The sequence below is a fragment of the Lipotes vexillifer genome, unplaced genomic scaffold (genome assembly GCF_000442215.2).
Source record: "Lipotes vexillifer unplaced genomic scaffold, Lipotes_vexillifer_v1.1 scaffold760, whole genome shotgun sequence".
Lineage (NCBI taxonomy): Eukaryota > Metazoa > Chordata > Mammalia > Artiodactyla > Lipotidae > Lipotes > Lipotes vexillifer.
The window spans coordinates 1,097,680-1,108,342 of record NW_006772931.1 but is presented as its reverse complement, the minus strand read 5'-3'; the positions used below and the strand labels follow the sequence as shown (position 1 = coordinate 1,108,342).

The 10,663-nt window shown below is 40.9% G+C and overlaps 1 protein-coding gene across 1 annotated transcript in view; it reads right to left on the bottom strand.

The window, feature by feature from the left end:
- FRY (FRY microtubule binding protein) overlaps positions 1-10,663 on the bottom strand; it is a 261,625-nt gene that overhangs the window by 146,171 nt on the left and 104,791 nt on the right. The window contains exons 12-14 of the mRNA XM_007447941.1: positions 3,917-4,020; positions 3,328-3,436; positions 1,196-1,282 (exon numbers count right to left, since the gene is read on the bottom strand). Coding sequence (XP_007448003.1) covers positions 1,196-1,282; positions 3,328-3,436; positions 3,917-4,020 — 300 coding nt within the window. The remainder of the gene's footprint in view (positions 1-1,195; positions 1,283-3,327; positions 3,437-3,916; positions 4,021-10,663) is intronic.

Here is a 10,663-nt window from a genome sequence, read left to right as displayed (position 1 = left end):
AAAAAAAAAAAAAAAAAAAAAAAAAAAAAAGACTATCCTTCATCCATTGAAAAGCATGGAACCACTGTTCCCAAGCAAGAGAAGACTCTTTAGTACTTGGGCCATGGGCCTCCTTCCAGCCAAAATGCCCTGAATCTGCACTGGCTTTGTCCCCCTCCCATTGGCCCACCGACCCTGGCTGCAGCCATTCCAGAAGCCTGTGATGTCATTAAACACCAGACAGAAACTCCCATTTTTGGGCTTGCTGGGCTGTCCCTACATACATGGCAACCTTAGCGCCAAGAAGAAAATTCAGGGTGTGGTGGGAAGAAGCATGAGGGTGCAAGGAGACCTGGGCTCCCCTTGCTGCTAACCAGCTGCCTATTCTGAGCCTCTGGGCTCTGGGTCTCCTTCCTCACTGACAGAATGAAGGAGCCAGACAATATCATAGTGATGACAGGAACAACGTTTAAAAATTTTTTTCTGGTGTGCAATTTCTTTCTTTCTTTGCTTATGAATTTGTAATATCACGATGATTCTATGAGGTGATCTAGAAAAGTAGTTTGTCCCTTTTACTAGTAAAAAAGCTGAAGTTCAGAGAGGTCAATGTCTTACAGCTAGTGGTTAGGACTCTGCACTTTGTTGGTGGGAATTCCCACCAACAGTCTTTTTAGAAGTTTAAAATTGCACGTGCTTTTCATTTGCCTAAGCTGCCCCCCTCCCCCCCCACATGAGGTACATCATACCCATTATACACTCATTTCCATGATATGCCTGGCCCTTGAATTGTGATGCTGTCACAGAATCAAAGAGGCATACATTACTTATTTAATTTCACTAGATTTTAGTATTTTATCATTGCATTTATTTATTCTTCTCTGTTTCATCACTTTCAATACTCCTCAACTTGCTAATCTGCATCAAAATAGTTACAAGTACTGACTTTTCTATAATAAACAACCAGACATACAGAGACAGATTACCTTTTGGGGCAAGGTTTACTCCCTTCTACAAGAACAGGATGTGGTAGGACGTCAACTCTTCATCATTCTAAGTCTATTCATCCAAAAATCTTACTTCTCTACTATTTTAGTCAAATAACATGGACAGAAACAAACAGAAGACTTTTTTGGAGAAGATGGCCTTCACCCCATCCCCCAAGGTTGCAAAGCAAAGGTAGGTTTCTGTCGATTAAACACAAAAGGGGCATTCTTACCTCTGGATTGAGACTGAAAGCTTTTGCTGGTTTTCCCACACAAAGAAAATCAAAAATGATTTCTTTCATTGCAAAATCTAAACGTTCCTATAGTGAAAAAGGGAAATCAAAACAAAGCGTTATTTTAATTCAACATGAAAATGTCTGTTTTTGTCATATGCACCAAACACGTGGCTTCTAAAAGAAGAGGTGTATCGCTTAGTTTGATGCATCACAGAGAATCCCTGAAGGAAAACCAGGTCCATCCGAACCTTCGGTGGAGCTGCTCCTGTTTCCATGTGGCATGTGGAGATGCTTTATATAATACATGTAATTAGGCCCTAAAGCACAGAATGACTAATAACTAAAAACCAAAAAATGAAAAACCAAAACACTCTGAGTATGTGGGCTTCAACACAGTACAAACTCTTCCTGCTTGTCCTGCAAATGCTGACACCTTCTTGAAACTCAGTTTAAAATATATTTTAAAAAATACCACTGCAGGGGCTTCCCTGGTGATGCAGTGGTTGAGAGTCCGCCTGCTGATGCAGGGGACGCGGGTTCGTGCCCCGGTCCGGGAAGATCCCACATGCCGCGGAGCGGCTGGGCCCGTGAGCCATGGCCGCTGAGCCTGTGCGTCCGGAGCCTTTGCTCCGCAACAGGAGAGGCCACAACAGTGAGAGGCCCGCGTACAGCAAAAAAAAAAAAAAAAAAAAATGACCATTTTCTTCTATTCTCTAACATTTCCAATCCCTTGGCTCAAATTACAACAGACAATCCTGCAAGTGAAATGAATAATCAACAACTAAGAACTATTAAGGTTACTTAAATGAGAACGTTTATGCCAGATTCTAATAATTTGAGACAGTGACTACTAAGATATGTCACATTGATTTTATACAGTGTATTCCAGAATAATCAAAGCACATTCTCAGCCACATGATAACTACATGTAGAAAAGTTCTGTTAATTCATCCACCTGCAAAGCAAGTACTGTCCTTTCCCTAAGTACAAATATTACAGAGACACTTCCTTGCACTGAAAACACAGAGAGATATCATATATTAAATGGCCTGTGAAGTAGCCATCGAACCTTATGTCTTTATAGCAACATTAATTACACTTTCAACGGTACCTTCATGCCTATTATTTCCCTTTATCCACACAATGTTCTGAGGGATACTGGGTAAGCACTTTCATCCACATTTTACAGATAAAGACACTGAGAATAAAGATGTTCTATGACTTCTTTAGGGTATGGAGCTGGCTCACGGCAGAGGCTGGACTGGAATAACCAGCTTTTCATGATTCTCAATAAATCACAAGGAAGCCAAAGTTGGGATAAAAACCATTTACACACAAAGTGTTTTAAAAACTAGGGCTTCCCTGGTGGCGCAGTGGTTGAGAGTCCGCCTGCCGATGCAGGGGACGCGGCTTCGCGCCCCGGTCCGGGAGGATCCCACGTGCTGTGGAGCGGATGGGCCCGTGAGCCATGGCCGCTGAGCCTGCGCGTCTGGAGCCTGTGCTCCGCAACGGGAGAGGCCACGGCGGTGAGAGGCCCACGTACCGCAAAAACAAAAAACAAAAAACGAAAAGTCTTGGGTCTCAATAGTAAACACTAAATGTTTAATATCACTGGACCCAGTTCTTAAGTAAAATAGTATGTACGAAGTGCTTAGAAGCTTGATAAAAGCTAATATTCCTGTTACGTTCTTCTTTTTCACAGGGTGAGAGAGCATTATGATTTATTTACTCCTCCAGGTTCACTAAATTATCGTCTTCTTATTTCCTCCAAACATCAGACTCAGTTTCCTCCTGACCTGAAGAATCTAGAGCAGAGAAGCAGGAAAAAACAGGGCCTAGCAGTCAAGAGACCCCCCTTACGAATAGGCTCTGTGACCTCAGATCAGTCACTTAAACCCTGCCTCTCAGTTCTTTCATTGGTCATATGCTGAAGACACTTGGCACACCATGTCACAATTTGTTTTGAAGAAAAAAAAAAAAGCTATGTGTGAAAACACTTGCAAAACCATCCTGAAAAGTCTGCACACGTGAGATTATTTTAGACTCTTCATCTGTTCGTACTTCATAAGAAGGAGGTGCCTACTTAGAGGCAATCAGAAGACTCTCACTGCCAGAAGCATCTCCATTACCTGGGCAATGAACTGGATGATTTTCACAAAGATGTTCAGAGGCATGTCCCTCGGCACCACACCACGGGACCCTTTGGGGAAAAGTGTTGTGATGATGGTTATAAGACGGCTGAAAGATAAGGGAAAAAAAAGAGAAAACAAGCAAGATTGGCTGAGCTCCTGTACATTAAGGGAAAACGGCAGATGCTTCATCTTATCTAAGTATCAGAGAGAATTCAGAGAAAGAAAACAAACCACTTCATCTCTTTTCCATTAGCATAATTACTCTCTGAAAAGGTTTTCTGGAAAACTAAGGGCAGTTGGAAAATTATAGCCATTTCCTTTGTTAAAGTGGTGAATGTAGTCCTGACACAGAACTTGGCAATCCTGGTAGAGGCTGGAGTTTCTGTAATGGCTGTTGAGCCAACGTCTAAGGAAAGCCTGAAAAGGTCCAGAGGACTTAGAGCTTTTACAAACTGTCAGCTTTGAACAGCTTCTAGTTTGGTTAGCATAGTTGGCAATGACACAAAACACCCTTTTCACTGGCTGAGTGACATGGTTACAGTTAACTCAGTGATGGGGTTACCATTAACCCAAGCCAGCTCCTTACCTCTGAGTGGCTGTGTTGCTTTCACATTTAATTCGAATCATGTAAACCCAAAGTAATCTGTACAGAGATTCCAGTGCAACTCGAGCCATCTTGGGGTCTTTATTCTACAACAGAAACCAAGATGAAAGATTTCAGATTAAATGGTACTGTACAGAGGTTATTCTTTTCTGAATGCCTGGTAATGGAGGGCCACAGGTGGGTGGTACGGTGCCTATGAGGTACACTGCACCACCTGGGACTTATGGGGTATTTGCCTCCTGGTGCCCATTGGGTAAATAATCTATGAGAATGGATCCAAATAGCCAAGAGGGCAGGACTGAGTAGTTCTGGGGGAAGTCATGTCTTTCTCTCCTTTCTAAGGTGAATACTGGCGATTGCTTTCTTTCTCCAGGTCCTAGGGAACCACATCCCCTGGCACCAAGAGGAGACTCAATCCGTCCTACTGTTGATTATGCCCTTGTAAACACCACCCACCTTCACCTCCCATCTCCTTGCCCTCCAACATCTATTGAGACTAATATATAATAAGCACTGGGATATAGAGATAAAAGTTTATCCTTTTTCCCTAAGATGTTCACAGACTATGGGGAAGGGGTGGCAGTTGGGAGACAAATAATAAACAGTCAACTCAAAGACACAGAGAAAAACTGGCGGGGACAGGAGCTAGAGGATGGAAAGAAGGGCAACCTATGGCAAACACAAGGACTGGGGTCAGGAAAGGTTTCCAGGGGCAGACGAAAACTCAGACGAACTTAAATCCATTCACTCATTTGTTCATCAAGCAAACATTCGAGTGGCTACACTGGGCCAGGTACTATGCTTGACACTAGAAACCAAGATGATGGGGAGTGAAGAGCATTTTACAGAGAGGCAACAGCACAAAGAAGCTAAGAGAGCAGGTGAAGGAGTCATGCTTCAGAAACTGGGGATGGTTTGTCTGCCAGGACATAGGGCCAGGTGAAGGAGCAGTGGCTGATGAGGCTTGAGAAGAACCCTACGTGCCATGCTAAATAACGGGACCAGGGTTCTAATGATGGTTACAGGAAGCCATGAAGCGCAAGGAGACCATGTGAGAAGTCTGCAGGGTGGGGCATGAAGCAGGGGCAGGGAGGCAGCCAGAGCGCAGCTGCCAGCTTCCAGGGTCTAACAAACAGGCCAGGGGGAGGGAATGGATTTTGTCACTGGATGGACATCACCTTCATTCTTCCCCTTCTGACTCTCACTACATCCTTTCAACTGATTTTATAGGTTTTATCTACAAAATATGTTTTGAATTTGGCATCTTCTCCATTCCCACTTCCTCTGTTACAGTTCAGGCTTCCAGCACCTTGTCCTGGAATGCTGCAGTAACCTCCTAAACAGTCTCCCTAAATTGATTCCCTCACTGCTGTCCTATCTTACACTGATTATAATCCTTTCTATTTAAAAATCACAGACTGGGTGGTTTTCCTGATGCCTATGGGATCAAGATAACATTTCTAGCACGGCATACCTGACCAGACAGTATCTGGCTCTAACCTACCAGTGAAGGATGCCACCCATCCTGTTTTTCTCCCACAAGCTCCCCAAACTCTAGCGAGGCCACGTTCATTCCATCTCTGCATCAGGAGTGGGTTTCCTACCCTCCCCTGTGTCCTTCTTTTCTACAAGGTGAACCCCATTCTTTCACAGCCTACTTGAATGTTCCCAACTCCGTGCAGGCATTCTCTGTTCCTCCCCAATATCCTGAATCCCATCCATTAAAACGAATTATTCCCTCCTGAGTGCCCCCTGACCCTCATACAAGCATGTAACATAGCCTTTCAGCTCTTTACTTGTGGTCTCGCATAGACATCAGCTCCCACACGAAGGTGGGCTCTCTGAAAATGAGGGGCATTATTTACCCAACATCTATTAGAATTCCTGCCCCTTTGCAGGGGATCAATACATGTTTGCTAAACAGTCTTCAAACGTCACTCAACTTTCCTATAGGTCTCTTGCTTTTACATTACTTCTCTTCCCTACTCATTCATTAATCTCGTCACAACCATTTCTTCTATTCTTAGTGTAGGTAATTCGGGTCCTGATTTGTTAAGAGTTCTTAACGGTTTAGACATAATCTAGGATAAGTTTACCTTTAAGCTACTTGCTGAATAAAGATGAGTCACATAAATAAATTCTACGGAAAAGACTGTAGCGGGTAGTTTTTTAGATTTAGGAAAGATTTCTTATGCCTAAATAGTTTTAAAATAACTTCTTGGCATGATCATTATTATGAAATTCTAAATTTCTACATGCATTTTGGTCTCATTCCAGATTTTTTTCTTCTATTAATCTAAATAAGTAAATAAATAAAATGATAAAACACCTCATTTTAATTTTTGAGGCTTTATGATCTGGTATGGCCTACCTTCCACCATATGGTACTGTTTTACTATCTGCTATGGCCTACCTTCCACCATCCACTGCTCTTTTTCTTTTCTTTCTATTTTTAGGGTTTTCCCAGATATTCCTGTATATTTATTCTTCCAAATAAACTTTATAACTACTTTTCTAGCTCCAGGAAAAAAAAGGCCCCACCTTTTTAGAAGCATACATTTATACATAAAAGATTTTTTTTGTCTGTTAGTAAAACAAGTGATACACCTTATAACTTGTTGAATGTCTTGGTTACGTAAAGCAATTTTAATAAACTACTAAAATAGTAAAGTTGCATTTAAAATATTCCATCATTTAAAAATTTCAGGAATTCTAATTATCTGTCCTCTAATCACTCCAGATCAACAAATGTCTATGATGTTAACACAGTGGTTAAAAGCAGACTCTAGACACACACTGCCTGGGTTTAAACCCATCCTTGCTCTGCAATTTATTAGCTGTGTGGCCAACCTCAGGGAACCTCTGTAATTTCTCTGGGCCTGATTTTCCCTGACTGTGAAACGCAGATACTAATCCTCCCTCCCTCCTAGGAGTGTTAAGAGAACTAAAGAGTTAGCGCATAGAGGGAAGTTAGCACTGCTCCTGCCCATAGTAACTATTATTACGTACAAGGTGCAGATTCAGCAGCAAACAAAGGAGATTAGTCTCTGACTTCAGGGAGCTTCCTTTCTAGTGGGAATGTCTCCTCTTTTGTGAATTTCCCTTTATTGGTGTATATATTACTTTATATTCATATTTGCATAGTGTGTCATTCAAAATTCTCTCTTGTGCCTTATCTAGCACTGTGAATCATGGCCAGGTAGGGCAAGTAGCATCTAACTTTCGTTTAGGAGCTTAACTAAGATCTCTAGCTTAAATGATTCATATTACTGTCTTCTGTTTAACTTCTTTTACACTTTTTCCCTGTCCTCCTACCCACAATTATCTTTTGGGGGCATGTTGTTGTGACTGATGTGCTTTTACTCTTAAGAGTGTGTTTGAGATTGTCGATTTTTGCTCCCATAGAGACTGAAGAGCAAAGTGGCTGACTTAAGTTTTTATTTTGTTTTAACCGTGGATCCTGTACTGGTAATTGCTTTGTAGCATTTCAAGATGATATCACTGATCACTGCAATTCTCTCCTAAAATGATTTCCCTTGTTTCTCTTCCATTCTCGGCATTATCATATGATATTCTTAAACTGCAACCATGATTGTTTACTTCCCTGCATTTAAAGCACTTAAGTGGCTTCTAATCACCTCCTGGACGACGTCCAAATTCCATGATGTGGTGCATGAGGGGCCTTTGGTGACCTGGCTCCCCCATCACCACCCTCTGCCTCCACCCCCACTGTGCTCTGTGCCATAACATCCCTTCTGCAATTCATCGAATGCCTGGAATGCCTCCCAACCCTTGTTTTACTTGGAAAATTCCTACTCCCCCAGCAAGATTCATTAGGTGTCACTCCTGTGTTATGTTCCCCTGCCCCTCCACTCCTTCCTCCATCCCAGAGAGATTACCAAGTGTTCCTGTTCTCTGACTTCTAGAATGTTGTTCTATGCCTTTACTTGTATCGATATGTTTCCTACCAGATGGTGAGCTCCAGGAATTTTGGACTGTTCATCTCTGTGCCCTCAGTGACTGCCGTACACCAGGTTATCAGTAAATATCAAATTTTTTTAAAAAAAGCAAACTGTGAGTAGTAGCTGAACAACGTGATGCATAAGCAAAATGTCTTTATATAGAAACTGTACAAAAGACAACCCTTAGTACGTAGCAGAAGCTAATGGACATATTACTATACATCCTACACTTGTACAGCATTCTGATATTTCAAAAGTACTTTCATAGACCATGACATCAGCTGGGCGATTCTGTCACTGACAGAAGCCAAATCACTGGCTCAAGTCTTCAAGCCAGTAAATGACAGGTGGGATAGGAACTGACTTCTGGTCCAGTAAGGACTGTTTTCTCAGAAACTGGAATGTGTATATTACAGGACGCTTACTACATCAGGCGTTGTTATCAAAGTTGTACACATATTAACTCTTTTTAATTCTCAGAATCATAAAGTTGATACTGTTATTGTATCCTTTCACAGATGAGGAAATCAAGGCCCAGAGGGGCTAATAAGTGGTGGAGCCAGCATCTGAACCTAAGCAACCTGGCCCCGTTGTCTTCCAAACATGAATTTTCCCACTTCAGTGGAAATATTATATGGAGGCTGATCAAATATGCTGCTGGCACCTACTAGACTGTACTCTACTTGAAAACAGGACTTTTTCCTCATTGTCTTTGTATGTCAACAGCAGCTAACATAACAAGGTCTTGATATATAGTTTCAGGATTTTGACACTTTTAACCTGTCTCAAACCACCGACTTCTGTGTCAAAAGTCTCCACTCCAAGATGGAAACACTATTCTGTTCTTCCACTGGAATACGCTTCTCAATTAATTAATTAACCAACAACTTATTTATACCAGCTCTGAGGTTACAGTGATAAAACTGTTCAAGAATCTAGTAGGTTTCAGAGTGGATCTTCCCTGGTCTCCTGCATCTCATCTCAGTGCTGGTCACGGACAGACTTCATGTGACATGTCAGCCTGCCCAACACCATGCCCACCTTCTTTAAATTGTGCTTTTGATTTAGTTAAAGCAATTCAGTGTTAACAGTAACAAGTAGGGAGCACTGAATTCACTGATAACTTGGCTAGTGACAGGGTCATTGGACAGACCCATGTTTCCCATGATCCATCAGCTGACCACTTGCACCCAGTCACCCAGGCTGCTTATGAATATGCAAATTCCTCGGCTGCACCCAGACACTCTAAACCAGAATCTCCGGAGGTAGGTTTCAACAAGTTGCATTTGTAACAGGCTTCCTTAGAGATCCTTATGCACACAGAGATAAAGCTCCATTGATTACAGATCAATAAATAATTTTAGTCTTTTGATCTTGTTATACTCAAAACTCTTCTGGATTTCTCTTGCATTGCAACTAAAGCAACTGAAGTAAACCTATTTCTTTCACATATTTCCTTGCACATATCACAGTCAACACCTTCCTTCCTTTTGGCATTTCCTTTTGATACCTGAATCAATTTACTCTGATCATAATTCAATCTTTTTGATGACTGTATTATCCAAATAACATATGTGCTATAGTTTAGGATAACCTCTAAAATTTCTGTACCAAAAATTTGCAGACATTATTTTTCTATTCATTGGCTGAGTAAATAAGGCATTCACAGAAAGTAACACACCTGTCATCTGATCACTAATTTTCGGACTCAATTTGTGTGCACTATTAGAATTTATAAATTCCACTTTGAAATGTGCCTTTGACAGATCTGAAACATAGATAAGAGATTTTCTCAAGTTTATAGAAATAAAGTTAATATTAAAGCAGTATAACTATTTCTTGAAAATTAATATTTAAATAGCTAATACTGCATCACTGACATTTGATATTTGCAAAGAGGATAGTAGTTATTTTAAGTGGTACCATACATTTTAATGGATTCAGGCAATGACTGTGGAATCCTTAATATATTACTCAATCCTTCCCCTCATAAAATAAAGATATCATTAATACCCTTACTTTTATGTGAAAAGTTAAGAAAAAGCACTCCTTTAACTTCATAGTGATTATTACACACAAAGATATATTAAGTGCCAAACACAAGTTTCATCAAAAAAATTTATGGCAACGAAACTCTGAGACTCTCAGTGGAAAGCAAAAGACCTTCCTTGTCCCCTCCTCTTCCCTGCCCCTTCTGAATCCATAATTCTCTATCGTCATATCCTATTTGATTTTCTTCATAGCAGTTATCACTATCTGAAGCTTTTTCCTCATCTACTTGTTTCCTGTCTGTTTCCTCCACTAAATCACAAGGTCTAAGAGACCAGCGTGTTACTATCTCATTCATCACTTATTCCCAGCACCTGGAACAGTGCCTGGTACAGTTCTAGTGAAGAATTGTTGACCAATTGACTAAGCGAATGCATTCAAGTCCTAGTGCAAATAGTGACTGAGATAAAAGAAGAATCCTTTTTAATTCTGTACTTTGGTTTCTAGTACTATGAAGCTAAGCTGACTAATGTCTAACCTTCAGATGATATACCTTCAATATTGCTATCTGAGCAAAATTTTTAGAAAAATGTAACTAATATCATGAAAGCACAGGGGGAGGTCAATGTAGCCTGTGACACTGTCATGATAATCCATGACAAGTATGTAAAGGCCCTACTGCTGGCCTGGCTCATAACAGATCTCCAATTAATGAGACCTATTGTTGTTATTAATTATACAGTAAATAGATTTCTTAACTTTTGAGGTTTCCTTTTTT